Raw genomic sequence first — 18265 nt, forward strand, 5'->3', positions numbered from 1 at the left:
TCGTTTGTTTTTTGGTTGTTCATCCATTTTCAGAATTTATAATTCTATGTTTTGCTCTGTACGGATAAGCGGGAGAAAATGAATGGATGAATGAATGTTTTGCTCTGTCTGTATTCATTCTCCAATTGAAGGTTTACAAGATTCACCTTTGACCTGTTTTAGAGTACTAGTTGATTATTGGTTGATCTGATGCCGTTCACTCGCTTTCATTAGTGACGTTCAAGATTCATCTACACAATTCTTCTCAAGTCACATTTACAAAATAAAGTTTCATATAAATTTTAGATGACAGATTCTGACAACTGGTTTAACCCTTTTGCATTCATTGACTTGTGCAATGAACTGATGCTGAGATGTTTTGGTGGTTAAAACTGTTCAGGTGAAACCAGTATAATGTATTTTGTTCAACATGAACATAAACACCTGATAATGTAGAAAACAGCAGACACTTGTACAAAATCAGTTAAATGAATGTACAAAAGCATTCGCAATTTGATCAAAGCAACAAGAAATATTCTTATGATGAGCACAAATGACTTGATTATGTGGAGGTTGAACATGAAGTTTTAAAAATTTCATTTCTGATCTGACAAACACTCCAAAACAACTGAGAAAAACTGTAGGAGAAAACGAAATAATTTATATAATAACTAAAGTGGAATAAAATGGGTACAATAAAGTATTGTGTATTTGTACTGATTAAGTTGGCAGATTTTAGAAGTCTAAACCTTAACCGTAAAAGGATCGAATTGATCGTATATGAGGTGATTCTTGCTGTCTTCTGTTAGCTGCTGCTTGGTAGGTTGCGTGATATGATGTCATAGGTAGCTTGTCATTGCTTGGTAAACTGTATGTCTGCCTCTAGTGGTGAAGCATGGAAATACAACTGAATAGGAAACCTTTCTTACACCAACCATTGAATTCTTTACTCCAGATTTGACAAATAGCAATATTATGTCCAAAACAAGGTGGTATAAAAAAGTTTTGAGACTACTGGTACTAACTGGTGCAATTCTGACGTTTCATGTCTGCGATTTCATCATGGAAAGCAAGCAAGAACAAATTCTGCACGAAACTGAGCAAATCTGCCACAGAGACAGTTGACATGACATACGTTTGACATACAGCGAGGTGTTTGGGTGGAAGAACATCACTTGAAGACGACGAGAGGTCAGGAAGACCTTTAACGAGCTCAACCCCTGAAAATGCTGAAAGCTTTCAGCAACTTGTGCATGATGATTGTCGGAGAACAATCCACATAGTTTCACTTCTGCACCCACCCTTCTCGCTAGATTTGGCTCCTGCGGACTTCGCCCTTCCCGGACTTGCGGAGACCCAGCATGAATTGCAGAAGGTGCTTGACACGCTTCGAAAAGAAGACTCAAAGGACACATTCCAGAAGTGGCAGGAACGCTGGGAGCACCGTATTGCTATGCAAGAGGCCTATTTTGAAGGTGATCGTGTGGAAACAAAAATAAAGTACTTTTTTGTAAATAAAGTTAGCCTCGAAACTACCTCGCCTCGTTTTCACAACTAGCTTATCTAAGGTCTTTAGAAACTACAATTCTAGCATAAAAGCTCAAAGCTCACTTAGCATGCCCTTCAAGTAGCACCTAAACCAACTTGCAAATATTATTTCCTTAAAAGCTACAGATTAAAGTCAGAAGAGACCAGTTTCAGTCCTGAATTTCTTGGTAAACATGTAAAGTGTCTTTAAACAGGGAAAGGAAACTCTCCAAACTTTAGGTCTCAGAAATGCATTTTGTAAGTGATCATTTTCCAAACTCCAAAAATAACCCCATTGACAATGAAATTTAGATGCACTGTGCACATACGCCTGCATATTATGATATAATGATAGCATGTCCACCTAAGTTGATGATCATGGTTTCTTCCATATGATCTGAAAATCTGCACTTTTTATCCAAGGCTTTTATCAAAGACCATAAAATATTTGCATTTGGAAAATATGTGCCTAGGAAAAGGTTTCAAACAGGCAGCAATTTAAGCATTTTACAAAAATGCCAGTAGCTGATTAATGATGTAGAACAGGTCACTGGGTCACTCTGCATTCCTGTACCTTCAGAGTGTATAGATTCAGGGCTGAGGGAATGTTCGTTAAATCTGAGTGGGATGAGTAATCAGTAGTAATGATTACTTAATTCTCTGGAATGTTTGGCAAAAGTCTGAAAACAACTTAAATCCCAAGAACTGTGAAAGATTTTCACACCCGATAATAATTATAGGTTGCATATTCCTTCTCAATTGCTGAGCTGAGCGACAGAAGCGCCAACAAAAATCCTATCAGGCAAATCAATGAAACCACAAATACTTCTGTAGAAGGGACCGATCGTTGATTTAGATTATATCACATAATAATAATAAGCGCAAGCTGGAGCCGTTTTGTGAACTCACCCAGATAAAACCTGTGAAGGTAACCGCTACCGAAACAAATGCGCCTTTTTATGTCCCGTGTCCTTTCCACTTCGGTGAACGAGCTTTTGCGGCAGGTGAACTTTGGAGTTTTTAGATTTCTCCTATATTGCTGTAGCAAGGGGTCAAAAAGTTTAAACGTTAGAGGTTAACCATAAATACTGGCACCTCTAAAGTCCTTAAATATCATTATAAAATGTACAAATCATTGCTTAATAATGTAAAAATGTTTGAAATCGCTAAGTACTAAACACTAACTTTGTTTAATGAATAAGAACAAAATGAATGCGTGTTGTCATGGTAACCGTGATACCGCATGTTACGGTTCTTTATTTAGACGATGTTGGGTAGTTTATTGAAGAATCTGTAAAGGGACTTGTCAACTGAAGTTTGAAAGTTATGTGCACTATATGTATAAAGGTTTGTAGACACAAGAACGTAAGAATCATATTTGATTTTTGAACATTCAATTCCTCATTTAGTCCCCGTTTGCTGTTATAGTAACCTTCACTCTTCTGGGAAGATGTTCCACTAGATTTTGGAGAGTGCTTGTGGAGATTTGAGCACATTAAGGTCAGGTATTGGTGTAGGTGAGGTGAGGAGGCCTTTGTTCTATTCATCCCAAAGGTGTTCAACAGGATTGCAGTCAAAGCACTCAAGAGCTTCCACTCCAACCCATGTAAAGCATATCTTCATCGAGCTAGCTTTGTGCACAGGTACATTGTCATGCTGGAACAGGTTTAATTCTACTAGTTCAAGTGAGGGGAAGATTTCATATTACTGCATCCAAAGACATCCAATACAATTGTGTGCTTCCAACTTTTCCAACTAAAAAAGGCTGTAAAAGTCTGGTGTCTTACTACTTTTTGTCCGTATAGTGTATACATACATTAAATTGCCAAATGTATTGGGTCACCTGAACTTTCCTGCTATATGTGGTTCTTTTCCAAACTGTTAACACAAATCTGGAGGCACTCAATTGTCTTTAGATGCGCTATAATCAAATTTTGCATTCACTTGAACTTGGAAACCCAAACCTGTTCCAGCATGGCGATGCCCCTGTACACACAATGAGCTCCTTGAAGATCTGGTTTACATGCTTTAGAGAGGAAGATCTTGAGTGTCCTGCTATAGAGCTCTGATCTCATTCCTACTGAACACCTTTTGGATGAATTATAATGCTGACTGCACCCCAGGCCTCCTCACCTACAATAGTACCTGCCTTTTGTAACACCATTGTGGTTGATGAACACAAATATCCATACGCACACTCCAAAATCTAGTGGAACATCTTCCCAGAAAAGTGGAGGAAATTATAAGAGCAAATTGGGACTAAATGTGGATTGCAATGCTCAAAAACCATATACTGTACTTATTACCAGGTGACCCAATACTTCGCAATATAGTGTAGTGTACATAGTATATATGGGGTATATCTCTGTATCTGTTACAACCTGGAAGTAGTAAAAATCATACACAATCATCAGTACTTTAGAGTAGAAGTAACTATTACTTCTTAACCATTACCATACTGTTAAAAGTGTTTTTAAATTATATCAATATTGATCATGTTTAGTTACACAAAAACTGCAAAAAAAAAAAACAGCTTAGCCTTTTCACGTTCTCCCACTTCAGCTGATGCAGAAAAAAAATCCAATGAAGAAAATGATCTGAATTAGCATGACAATAGAAATGAGAGACCGAAATCACAATAATGTCCAATTTAGAGGCACAGAGGGTGAGGGAATGTCATAAACCGAGCAAGCTGTTAGCACAAATACAAAACTAGACTAAAAGTCTGACCCAAAACTACTATTTTGACTGGAGCTGAAATATTACAATACGCTTTTAATCAAATAGACACAATACAACTTGTGCAGTATGACTCTTCTTTATGGACATCACACACACACACACACACACACACACACACACACACACACACACACACACACACACACACACACACACACACACAAAACAGCTTGCAATATTGTAGCATAAACTGTAATCTGAATGCATACTGCATACTTTATGTATACACTGTACAGCTATGTATAGCCCCTTTTTTTTAATATTTAAAACTATATTTTGCTATAATTTATTTTAATTATGTTGAATGAGGAACTGAAAAAAATTCCCTGCATTTCATTATACAGTATGTATACACTATATACTGTAGAGTAACTCGAGTAATTCGAATACAAAAAACATTACAGATATACTTGTAAGCAATTTCAGTAATAAAAATGTATGCATTTTCAGCAAGCTAAAATGGAACACTTACTGACCTTGTGTCATGCCATTACAAAGTGAAAAGAAAGCACAAAGAAAAGTGTCTACATTAGAAAAATAAATAGCTGAGGCGCGAACAACAACTCTTCACAAAGCCAGACTGGCTCTGTGAGGAATGTAATACGTCTTGATAAAATCCGCTTGACCCCAGGGATAAAGACTCAGAATGGGGATCATGGCGAATGTGTGGAAAACTACACGATCACAGCTTTAACTGCTCACAGGGATGACTGCTGTCTCGTCAAAACACCCTCAACAATTTAGCTTTGCTACTACAAATCTTTGTCAATTTGTACTAATAAAATATGCAATGTTCAATTATATTAGGATTCCGAAATGGTGTGAAGACAACGTTTCAAGACCATCTGTGATTGAGGCGAGTATAGCGGTGGCACAGTCAGACAGACAGACAGACAGACAGACAGACAGAGACAAGATAAGATAAGATAGAACTTTACTGTCATTGCTTAGAAACTGTTACAGCCAAGTTCGACTGGTAAAACACGTGTGCAGCGTGCTGCACACATTAATACATCTGAGCTAGCTTGTCTCAGCCTGGGAAAGGGTTTGTTCTCCACTTCCAGACCAGTGAATACGAGCGGTACCACTGGAATACACCCTCTGAGGAGCATCTCTGGTGAGTAGGTTGTATTTTATTTACATTTTGAAAGTTTTTTTATGTTAGTAGACCAATATTAATTCTGAACTTATTCTGAACTCTGATGTAGGAGGCACAGTTGCGGTGATAGTGTAGTGGTTTGGAGTTGTGAAATGGTATTCACCCTACATACACAAAATGCCTCTCTCTCTGTAATGCCACACGTTGTTATATTGTGTTTCTGTACAGTGTTGATGGTTTCTATAATTGCAAAATTATAGTGGTGGTATTAGGAGGTGGATTAAGTCGGGTAAGTCACCACTGAAGGCTATGTACCAAATGCATGGCCCGCCACAATGTTTAGCATTGCTTTAGCTTTGTAGATAGAAAATCAAGGGAATTTTAATTAAGACCCAATAATAGCCAAAAATAGTTAAGCTGTTGTTTTTACTTCAGTTTTAAACATTGGGGGTTAGTTTCTTTAAAAAAAAAAAAAGTGGCAAGTATGGAACATTTACGGCATTTTGGCATACACCCTTATCCAGACCGATGTCCACTAATCTCATTGATTTAATTGAGCCGTTAAGGGCTAAGAGCTTTTCTCAAGGGTCCAACAGTGATAGCTTGATAACACTGGGATATGAACTAATGACCTTTTGATCAGAAGTCTAATGTCTTAACCACTGATCTATCACTTCCCCAAAAAGACCCCAAAGCACCAGAAACCCCACTAGTTTCTATGAACTGATATTAACATGCACATAGAACCTGCAAGACTTGATAATAACTTGGACTAGAGCCATTCAAATATTCATCCATTTATTCACCTTTACTAACTGCCTCATATGAGTTACAGTAATGTTGCAAAAATCCAAAGCCTATCCTGGGAATACAAAGTATGAGGCAGGAATACACCTTTTATGGATGTGTGTCTATTACAAGGCACCATGTACACACACATTCTTACTGTCACTGGCAGCTATTCTTTAGGTTAGCGCAGCCAGTTCATCTATTGGATTTTTTTTTTGGCTGAAAGAATAAATCTATGTGGACAAAGCAAGAACATGAAACATTTCAACTATGGACTAAATCAGGAACCCAGGAGCAATGAGATTGTATCAATATCCACTTCACCTTCCAGACAGTTACATAACATGTTAATTTAGTATAAATTCTGTGCCAAAATTCTACTTCAATACCACAACAGTAGGTCAAATCAGGATTAAGTCCAAACCTTGGTTTGACCTCATGTGTGTCACAACCAGGGAATTAATTAGAATTTTTAATATACAGCATTTAACTGAAGGGTTGTAGCCACACAAACATAATGTACCCACCCTTTTATATATTTCCTAGAGATTTTAGATCCTACACACTCAAAGGACTCAGGGGCTCGTTTGGGGCTTTCCAGATGGTGATTTCCACTGACAAATCCAACACTCTAACTGCCAAGGTGACCAAAGGGTCACATAGTTTTTTTTCCCCCGCTGTTAAATCAACGGAATGAATAAATAAATAATATACTTGGCTGACAAAATAAATGTTCCTAGAAGGTCATCAGTTTATATTAGGCATCTTTATTAATAATTTTTGTGATGTTTGAACAGATGATTGAAAGGATTCACAGCTATGATTAAGTTGCCATTTCAGGTTCAACCTCAATCTGCATAATTTTTCAAGGTTTTAGTGCACTAAATGTCTTTTAATTCAAACATGTCTGGGCTCAAGCAGAAGCAAAGGACCACGGTAATCTGAAAGACATATAGAAATAAAGGACGTGTCGAAGTTTCTTGGAAAACTATTCAGTGACACATAAGAGACGATAACTGTACCATATGAAAGTCGTACGCATTGAATTTTTTTTTTTATTATTTTGTTAGCGATGTTCCATTCATGACTTCTGCATTACTGATAGTTACCAATGGTGGACAATACCCACCAGGTGCCACCCACTAAAAATAATCAATAATGAACAACACAAATTAGTACTGAAGTAAATTATTTAAGAATCTGTACTTGATCAGAGTATCTTCGTTGCCAAAAACTTTATTTGATCAAATTTTACTGTGATATTTAACCCTTTTCTTCACTACATTTTTGATACCGAGGTTTGTACCCCCAACCTTACAATCAGTAACTCAGAGCCTTAACCATTAAAATTTCACCACGTAGATAGCATTGTTGAAGATTAACTTCGCCTTGTACACCCTTTACGATAGGTGTAATTTTTTTCAAAGGTTACCGGAATGTTCAGGAAAACCTTCCAAAAATGACAAAGGCTAAAAAAAAATGTTTTAAGCTTTTATTCATGGTATAGGAAGGTCAGCATTTCAGATATATCAATGATTTGTTTTAAAGGTTTAAACAGCAAATTGAAATGAGATCCAAATCGATGTGAACATTCCGCCAAAAAAAAAAAAAAAAATTTAACAGTACAAAGAAGATTTTTTTTTTACTTTTACTCAAAATAAATTAAAGTACATTATGACTTTTGCACCTGCTCACAGGACAATTCTATTTAAAGCAATGAAATCTAACATTTGAATTAAACAATGGTTTCAAGTTTGGACTCAAAAATTACCATCATAATTTCCAACACAGTTTTTTTATTAACTTGGGCTAAATTACCAAATTTCACTGAAGGATTCTGGATTTCAAGATGGCTGTCCCATTAGCATTAGCTTTACAGTGTTCCACACAGGTTTATAGAGTTCAGATATTCACACTGTATCCTGGCGGATACTTGAAGAGATGTTTTTTTGGCTCAGATAAAGTTTATTACCGGTTAGCTACATTATCCTAATAGCGTAGAAAGCATGATTGACAGTAAAAGTATTGGCCGAACTAAAAGCTTTCAGGGCTAAGTGGAAAAATGGTGTATTGTTTTTCTCTCCTTGACTATTTCTTTAGGGTTTTGAAAGGATTTTTTTTTTTCACATCCTTTTACTAAGACCGCACTGGGGTACAGTTTGAATTTATGGTAAGGTTTTGCGCCACAAACGAACAGTAACAGTAAATTTTCAAACGACCCACAATCTACATGTATCTTTGGAGAGTTATCAGAATAGCATCAGAATATCCTTTAATTACAGACTCAAGAAAACCTGGAAAAATAGTAATTCCGGGGTTCTTCCTTTTAGCTCCGACCCTATAAACTGTGTGCCAAGTCGTCACGGGGAGGAAAACTCAAAAACTTCCAAAAAGTGCAAATCAGGCCAAGTTAAGATAGAGAGAACGAGCGAGAGAGATTAGAGAGACTACAGCTTTCTACTGCATTGCTTTCAGGAAACTCGATCAACCGTTTACGTGCTGGAGTTTCTTCTCAGCTGTCGTTTCAGAGTCATGTGAAAATAAAAGTTCTTGATGTGCAATGACAGTCTATTTTTCTCAGAAATGCAATGCCCTCCCGTGCGGATAAAAAGATTATACTCGATGTCAAACATCTCGACATAACCGGGCTGGACAAGGTTCGCTCCTGATCCTCTCAACATCTATTTGTTGTTGTTCAATGTTCACAGGAGGATCAACACCTTGAAATGCAAGTCCAGCTTAAACACACACACATACGCACATACATGGATATGTGATATACGACTACACACATACATACGGAATAAAAATAAAAGTGAAATAGTGAGAACAAAGTGTAAGTCATGGGTTAGTGGGAATGGCGAGAACAGCCTGTTCTTTGTTTGAACGCCAGGACATGGCCCTCCTGCAGTTATTATGAATGTGCTTCTAAACCACAGGAGAACTGAGCAAACACTCGCCTTCCTTTTGCAACACGATGAAAAAACGTGCGCGACTGAAAGGACACGACCACGAACACAGCCGGCCTTAATTCAGTTTCAGAAATGCAACACGTTACCGTGTTCTAATATCACGATTTACTGTTTGCTTTCCTACACAGAAGATCTACTGCTAACACACAGGAAACAGACATTCTGTGACACTGAAAACATGTAGTAATAGATTAAAAAAAAAAAAAATATATATATATATACAATTTAACAAATTAAAATGCCATGGCAAAGGAATAAAACGCTTCAGGACATTAATGTGAATAAACCTGAATAAAACGCTTCAGGACATTAATGTGAATAAACCTGAATAAAACGCTTCAGGCTTAAATGTGTTTTCATTTATACCTAATATACAAAATGAGTTTGAACTCATGCAGCATCAGCTCCAGCTTTCTAAACCCTCAAATGCAGAGGCAAAGCAATACCAAATTGCCCATAAAAGGAAAAAAAATATACAGTATATATATATATAATATGGGTAGTATCCCGTATCCCACAAAAGTGAGTACACCCCTCACATTTCAGCAACCTTTTTAGTATAAGGGAAAATACTATAGAAATGAAACTTGGATATATTTTAGAGTAGTCAATGTGCAGCTTGTACAGCAGTACAGATTGACTGTCCTCTAAAAATAACTCAACATACAGTCATTATTGTCTAAATAACTGGCAACAAAAGTGAGTACACCCTCAGTGAACATGTCAAAACTGCATCCAAAGTGTCAGTATTTTCTATGAGCACCATTGTTATGTAGCACTGCCTTAATCCTCCTGGACATGGAATTCACCAAAGCTGCACAGGTTGTTGCTGGGATCCTCTTTGTGACATCACGGAGCTGCTGGATGTTAGACACATGGCGCTTCTCCACCTCCCGCTTGAGGATCCCCCACAAGTGCTCAATAGGGTTCAGGTCTGGAGACATACTTGGTGACTCCATCATCTTTACCTTCAGTTTACTCAGCAAGGCAGATGTCATTTCGGTGGTGTGTTCAGGGTCGTTATTATGTTGGAAAACTGCCGTTCGGCCCGATTTCTGAAGGGAGGGTATCATGTTCTGCTTCAGAATGTCACAGTACATGTGGGAACCCATGTTTCCCTTGATGAAATGCAGCTCCCCGTGCAGCACATATATATATATATATATATATATATATATATATATATATATATATATATATATATATATATATATATATATATATATATATATATATATTAGGGATGCACCAAATATTCGGCTACCGAAAATGGCCCAAAAAAAAAATGGCCCAAAAGTGCATTTTTGGTTTTCGGCCGAAAGACTTTCATCACCGAAAAAACAAGTTTTTTTGTGATGACGCAAACAGAAACCGCGTCCTGCACGTGCTTGTCTGAAGCAACATGTCTGCGGTGTGGACGTATTTCAGTGTATCTGAGAAAGACCCACGGAGAGCGATTTGCAAAACATGTAATGCCGAAATTTCAAGATGGGGTGCTTCTGCAAAGACTTTCTCCACGTCGGGTTTAATTTATCACCTATAATCCAAACATCATGATCGCTATGCTGAATATGAGAGAAACGCGGCACAGAAAAGCAAAACCCCTCCGAGCACGCGCACTCCTTCTGTGGTGGACGTTTTTGAAAAGGCAGGAAGTTTCCCAGTGATATTGTTGTATTGTATCTTTAAGCAGTTGCACTTGTTCTAAATGCACTTTGTTTTTATGAAAGAACATATTTAATTTTACCACCTTTCAGCAGGCCAGAGGGCCTGAACATTATTATTTAATGTACACATGAGTGCATTTAAGTTAAACATTTTAGTTTGAATTTATTTTATCCTGTGCATTGTTGCAATGTGCTATAAATAAATATTTTCATAATTTGTATATTGATTTATTCATTAAAACTTTAATATTAATTTATGCAATTGAAATGCCTTGATTTTAGTAAGTTTAGTACACAATCATAGCCATAAATGCAATGGTAATAATAATTGTCATAATTTCTTTCTGTGTTTCGTATTTCGGTTTTCGGCCTTGCTTTCCTCTTTTTCGGGTTTTCCGTTTCGGCCAAGAATTTTCATTTCGGTGCATCCCTAATATATATATATATACAGTGAGGAAAATAAGTATTTGAACACCCTGCTATTTTGCAAGTTCTCCCACTTAGAAATCATGGAGGGGTCTGAAATTGTCATCGTAGGTGCATGTCCATTGTGAGAGACATAATCTAAAAAAAAAAATCCAGAAATCACAATGTATGATTTTTTAACTATTTATTTGTATGATACAGCTGCAAATAAGTATTTGAACACCTGAGAAAGTCAATGTTAATATTTGGTACAGTATCCTTTGTTTGCAATTACAGAGGTCAAACGTTTCCTGTAGTTTTTCACCAGGTTTGCACACACTGCAGGGGGATTTTGGCCCACTCCTCCACACAGATCTTCTCTAGATCAGTCAGGTTTCCGGCCTGTCGCTGAGAAACACGGAGTTTGAGCTCCCTCCAAAGATTCTCTATTGGGTTTAGGTCTGGAGACTGGCTAGGCCACGCCAGAACCTTGATATGCTTCTTACAGAGCCACTCCTTGGTTATCCTGGCTGTGTGCTTCGGGTCATTGTCATGTTGGAAGACCCAGCCTCGACCCATCTTTAATGCTCTAACTGAGGGAAGGAGGTTGTTCCCCAAAATCTCACAATACATGGCCCCGGTCATCCTCTCCTTAATACAGTGCAGTCACCCTGTCCCATGTGCAGAAAAACACCCCCAAAGCATGATGCTACCACCCCCATGCTTCACAGTAGGGATGGTGTTCTTGGGATGGTACTCATCATTCTTCTTCCTCCACACACGTTTAGTGGAATTATGACTCAAAAGTTCTATTTTGGTCTCATCTGACCACATGACTTTCTCCCATGACTCCTCTGGATCATCCAAATGGTCATTGGCAAACTTAAGACGTGCCTGGACATGTGCTGGTTTAAGCAGGGGAACCTTCCGTGCCATGCATGATTTCAAACCATGACGTCTTAGTGTATTACCAACAGTAACCTTGGAAACGGTGGTCCCAGCTCTTTTCAGGTCATTGACCAGCTCCTCCTGTGTAGTTCTGGGCTGATTTCTCACCTTTCTTAGGATCTATGAGACCCCACGAGGTGAGTTCTTGCATGGAGCCCCAGTCCGAGGGAGATTGACAGTCATGTTTAGCTTCTTCTATTTTCTAATGATTGCTCCAACAGTGGACCTTTTTTCACCAAGCTGCTTGGCAATTTCCCCGTAGCCCTTTCCAGCCTTGTGGAGGTGTACAATTTTGTCTCTAGTGTCTTTGGACAGCTCTTTGGTCTTGGCCATGTTAGTAGTTGGATTCTTACTGATTGTATGGGGTGGACAGGTGTCTTTATGCAGCTAACGACCTCAAACAGGTGCATCTAATTTAGGATAATAAATGTAGTGGAGGTGGACATTTTAAAGGCAGACTAACAGGTCTTTGAGGGTCAGAATTCTAGCTGATAGACAGGTGTTCAAATACTTATTTGCAGCTGTATCATACAAATAAATAGTTAAAAAATCATATATTGTGATTTCTGGATTTTTTTTTTTTTAGATTATGTCTCTCACAGTGGACATGCACCTACGATGACAATTTCAGACCCCTCCATGATTTCTAAGTGGGAGAACTTGCAAAATAGCAGGGTGTTCAAATACTTATTTTCCTCACTGTATATATATATATATATATATATATATATATATATATATATATATATATATATATATATATATATATATATATATGCAGTGCAAACGTGAAATACAAAAACATAAGTTGAAGAAGGAGACAAGAAGCATGAAAAACATCCAGGTCAACAAATGCTGATTGAACAGAAAGGTGAAACAAGTGCAAAAACCAACAGGAGACAAAATTCAGAGTGGTGCAGTGGCTGATTGGTTGGTAACATAGTCCATTTTAACTTAAGGAATAATCTTGATCTTATTGATGGATAGAGTGATTGATTAATTGTTAGCAAGCATTAGCTTCATAGCACCAGTGCAAAACAAATGTAGCAAAAAACTACAAGGTGGTATAAAAAAAGAACAGTTTTGTAACACGGCAACAGATGGCAGCACAAGGCTGTACGCACAGTCACAAGGAGCACCGTCCTTCATAAGTCAGTGTGCCAAAAGACATTGTCTTGTGTGCATCAGGAGCTGTGCAACTGGTGCTATTCCTATCAAGTGCGATACCACCTCTGCTATTCTGACCACGTGCGCATCCTGTCACCGAGCTCTCCTCACACGTCATCTCACTTCCACGCTCACGCCAACCTACTCGCCAGATTTATCTCCTGTGGACTTCGCCCAAGTCATAGAAGGTAATGTCTTGACTGAACAACTTCATCAAATCTGCACAGTGGACAGAATGTATAGAAATGTCATTTTACCTGTAATTGCACAGCTATTGCATCAACCCACCATAGCTCATAAGTGATCCAAAGACTTATTTAATGCTAGTTGAATAATCATTAGGGGGTCGCTAGCATGACATTAGGTCCCTAGTTGCTAGTGTCATGGTCTGCGAGCTCTGGATACTCAGGTCACCCCCAAGTCAGTAAAGCCCTTCCAACGCCCGGCGATTCGTTAGGCCCAATCGGCCTCATTTATCACAGCAAATTAGCTAATCAGTGTGCCACCACCATGGAGCGGGTTTCAACAAAGCCTTGCCCATAGCTGTGCTCGGAGCTGTTACAGTAGGTACAACTGGGTCTGGCGAAACACAGTTCATAAGCACAGGCACTCCAGGGCAAAAACAGATGGGAGAGGTGCTTAAATATTTCTCCTTATTCGTTTAAAACACACACACATGTAGTGGAAATTTAATGAACATGTACTACTCAGAATGTCTAAGCACACAATTGAAGGATGGAGGTATGTATTGTTTTTCTTTTTTATACTGCAGCACAGTTTTCTTTAAAGAAACACTTTCCATTGAAAGAAAAAAAAAACAACAACTTTGTGTTACGTACACGCCCACATTTTTATGCACTTGCTTCAGAAGATTGTCATCAAGCCAAGCAAAATTATTATTTTAAATGAACAACTGCTTTAATAACAGGGAGATTCTGGATATTTTAAAATAAATTTCAGTTCAGATATACATAAGTTCAACAGGAGTTTTAAACTTTTGAAAATAATTTAAATCACAGGTTCAAAACAACACCAAACTTGGTACTGCGTTAAAGCATATACACACACACGCACTGACCATAAGATTCCTATGTGTTTTACAAACATCCCATTCCACATTCAATCCCCATTTGCTGTTGTAATAACCTCCACTCTTCTGGGAAGATGATCCACTAGACTTTGTAGAGATTTGTGCTCATTCAGCCACAAGAGTGTTAGTGAAGTCAGGTACTGATTTAGGAAAAATGATCTTGAACTCCAATCTTATGTAAACCATATCATATTCATCAAGCTGGCTTTGTGCACAGGGGTATTGCCATGCTGAAAGGGGGTTTGGGTGTCTTAGTTCAAGTGAAGGGAAAATTTCATGCTACTTCATCCAAACCCGTCTGATACAATTATGTACCTCCAACTTTCTGTTAAGCGTTTGGGGAAGAACCACATATGGCTGGAAAGTTCAGGTGTCCAAAGACTTTTTCCATATAGTTATGTACACCGACCAGGCATCAAATTGTGACATTATGACCAGTGATTGAATAACACTGATTATCTATATAGGATATACATCAGGCAGCAAGTGAACATTTTGTCCTCAAAGTTGATGTGTTAGAAGCAGGAAAAGTGGGCAAGCGTAAGGATTTGAGCAAATTTGACAAGGCCCAAATTTTGATGTCTAGACGACTGGGTCAGAGCATCTCCAAAACTGCAGCTCTTGTGGGATGTTCCTTGTCTGCAATGGTCAGTATCTATCTAACATGGTCCAAGGAAAGAACAGTGGTGAAGGCTGGCCCGTGTCGTCCGATCTAACAGACGAGCTTCTGAAGCTCAAACTGCTGAAGAAGTTCATGGTGTTAAGGCTCCACAGGTCAGAACTATTTTGCCAGCAAAAGAGGGACCAACACAGTATTAGGCAGGTGGTCAAAATGTTATGACTGATCGGTGGCCATAAAGTTATGCCGATGTATATATAATTTGATTTTTTTTTTTTTTTTGTTGAACTATACATTTTAAAACCATCCTAAAATGATCTTGCACCGTACAATATCAGCAAAATTTATTTCAAATTCAACATTGGTTTTTGAAACCATTTTTTGGTCATGTCTGATCTATGTCTGACTTCCATGTAAAACCACAGTTCAAGCTGAATGCAGTGATGATCCTGAAGGCTCACCTTGCTTTGTTCTTCCAGCGTGTGAGACGCTGCTCGTCTCTGCTGCGGCTGACGACTGTTGAAGTTCTGGCAGGTCTGCGATCCGGCTTCCATCGTACTCAGTGCCAAAATTACCTCCTTCAAACGTCAGTCATGCTGATCAGATGCCGGATTAGCTGATTCAGCTGATGACTTGTCCTGGTCTTTGACTAAGGAGTTTCGATACTGTCGCACATCCTCGTACCTCAGCTTCCAGCACCTGAAGGACCTGAGCAGAGGTTTCCTACATTTAACCAGTAAGCTTAGACCTTATACTTCACACAGGAACTTTTCACATCCAGGTTCACTAATACTCTTAAAAATGTTAATGTAAAAGCGGGTCATTTTTCATCTCTGGAAATATTGTTTTCTACTTAATGCAGAACATTCAACAGAATTATATTACTATATGTATTTTTTTACCTCAGAAAGAGCAGATGTGTATGCCTTGAGGCTTGTGCTCACTATGTTATGCTATTTTACACTATATAATATAGAAAACAGTGAGGTGGTTGTGTTTCCACATGTTCCCAATTTTTTACACAACACACCATGTCATGAAGTCTTTTGCTCAGCACCGCAATGATGACGTTTCAGCTTTTTCAAGAACGTACGAGTATAACATTCTCCATTTATGCTTCAATTTAAAGAACGTCTAAGAGAAAAGTTACTTCCTATTATAAAACTGAATTAATGAAACCACACCTCTTTTTTCTTTTTTTCCAAATAATAGCACATTTTTAAGCTGAGTAAGCTGTTACTGTAAAAACGCTAACCGTCTGACCAATCAGATTGCAGACTGCTGTAATTAAGCAAAACCACTATACCAATATACCAATTTTATATATATATATATATATATATATATATATATATATATATATATATATATATATATATATATAAATATATATATATATATATATATATATATATATATATATATATATATATATATATATATATATATATATATATATATATATACAGTACAGACCAAAAGTTTGGACACACCTTCTCATTCAAAGAGTTTTCTTTATTTCCATGACTATGAAAATTGTAGAGTCACACTGAAGGCATCAAGGGCTATTTGACCAAGAAGGAGAGTGATGGGGTGCTGCGCCAGATGACCTGGCCTCCACAGTCACCGGACCTGAACCCAATCGAGATGGTTTAGGAGTGAGCTGGACCGCAGAGTGAAGGCAAAAGGGCCAAAAGTGCCAAGCATCTCTCGGGGAACTCCTTCAAGACTGTTGGAAGACCATTTCAGGTGACTACCTCTTGAAGCTCATCAAGAGAATGCCAAGAGTGTGCAAAGCAGTAATCAAAGCAAAAGGTGGCTTCTTTGAAGAACCTAGAATATGACATTTTTCAGTTGTTCCACACTTTTTTGTTATGTATATAATTCCATATATAATTCCACATGTGTTGATTCATAGTTTTGATGCCTTCAGTGTGAAGCTACAATTTTCATAGTCATGAAAATAAAGAAAACTCTTTGAATGAGAAGGTGTGTCCAAACTTTTGGTCTGTACTGTATATATATATATATATTTATCTGCACTTGTCAGTTTGCACAATGCTTCTGTTTGCACTTCTGCTAGATGTTGACCACTCCGAAGGGATGGTGGTAGTCTTTAATATGTTAAACTTCTAATCAAAAGACTGTGAGTTCAAATCCCAGCACCACCAATCTGCTACTGCTGGGCCCCTAAACAAGGCCCCTAACCTTTAACTGTTCTGGTTGTGGTACAGATTATTGTAAGTCGTTCTGGCATCTGCCAAATGCCATAAATGTAAAATGTAGTTGCTGAGCTTAATTTGTTGCTGTGTGCCTGCATTATGAAATGCCAATAAAGTTCTATCTATCTATCTATCTATCTATCTATCTATCTATCTATCTATCTATCTATCTATCTATCTATCTATCTATCTATCTATCTATGTTCCTAGGCATAATACATTTCAGCAAATGCACGTGCATAAAAGCTATGCAAATAGTTCTGTACATAGGAAAGTGTTAGGAAATGAATCCTGAAATTTCTTTTGTGCAATAAAATGCTTAGGTTGTGAAATAAAAGTAGATGAAAGTAGATTAAAAAAAGTAGATAAAAGAAATAGCATGATATAAGAATTATAAAAGATTATAGTAAAGACATGAATTGCACTGATAATAACAGAAATAAATACATTACAACTTGCACTATACAGCATTCTCACCTCCAGTCTGCTACCTGTTACAGCAAATGTCAACGCGAAGCGCAAACACACACACACAAACGTGCGCGCGCGCACAAACACACACGGCCGCATGCACAGATCCACACACGCGTCCAGCATCATCAACACTCACCCGTGCACGCGCTTCCTCTCCGCTCTCGATCTCGCGCGCTCTCTCTCTCTCTCTCTCTCTCTCTCTCTCTCTCTCTGTCCACGCGGAGACCCCCCCCGCGCGCGCACACGATTCAGCGTGTTGCTGACGTCACTGGTACAGTGCGCTTGCGGGCGTCCTCTAGTGAAATTTTTTTTAAAAAGTACAAAACTCACTTTCGAGTTGGGTTTGGGTTTTTTTTCGTCCCAGTTTCTATTTCCGCTAGATGACGCTCGAGAGGGAGAGTTAAAAAAATGTATAGAGTGTTTTGGGAGGTTTAGAGTTTATTCCAGGTAAAATAATTCAAGATACAGAAATAAGACGTAAAAAATAAGAATAATAAAAAGTAATATTACCAAAAATAATAATCTTCTTTCTTTGGCTGTTCCCATTAGGGGTCGCCACAGTCCT

At 38.0% G+C, this 18265-nt stretch overlaps 1 protein-coding gene across 3 annotated transcripts in view; it reads right to left on the reverse strand.

The window, feature by feature from the left end:
• nav2b (neuron navigator 2b) overlaps positions 1–17893 on the reverse strand; it is a 148387-nt gene extending 130494 nt beyond the window's left edge. Inside the window, exons 1-2 of one of the 3 annotated variants that reach the window (XM_083560933.1) lie at positions 17837–17893; positions 15466–15703 (exon numbers count right to left, since the gene is read on the reverse strand). In XM_083560933.1, the coding sequence (XP_083417059.1) occupies positions 15466–15558 (93 nt within the window). In that variant the 5' untranslated portion in view covers positions 15559–15703; positions 17837–17893. Of the gene's footprint in view, positions 1–15465; positions 15704–17703 lie in introns of those variants that run through there. The other 2 variants (XM_083560932.1, XM_083560931.1) reach the window with 2 other exon arrangements.
• Between the last annotated feature and the right edge of the window lie 372 nt (positions 17894–18265).

The sequence above is a fragment of the Silurus aristotelis genome (assembly GCF_946808225.1).
Source record: "Silurus aristotelis genome assembly, chromosome: 14".
NCBI classification, from domain to species: Eukaryota; Metazoa; Chordata; class Actinopteri; order Siluriformes; family Siluridae; genus Silurus; species Silurus aristotelis.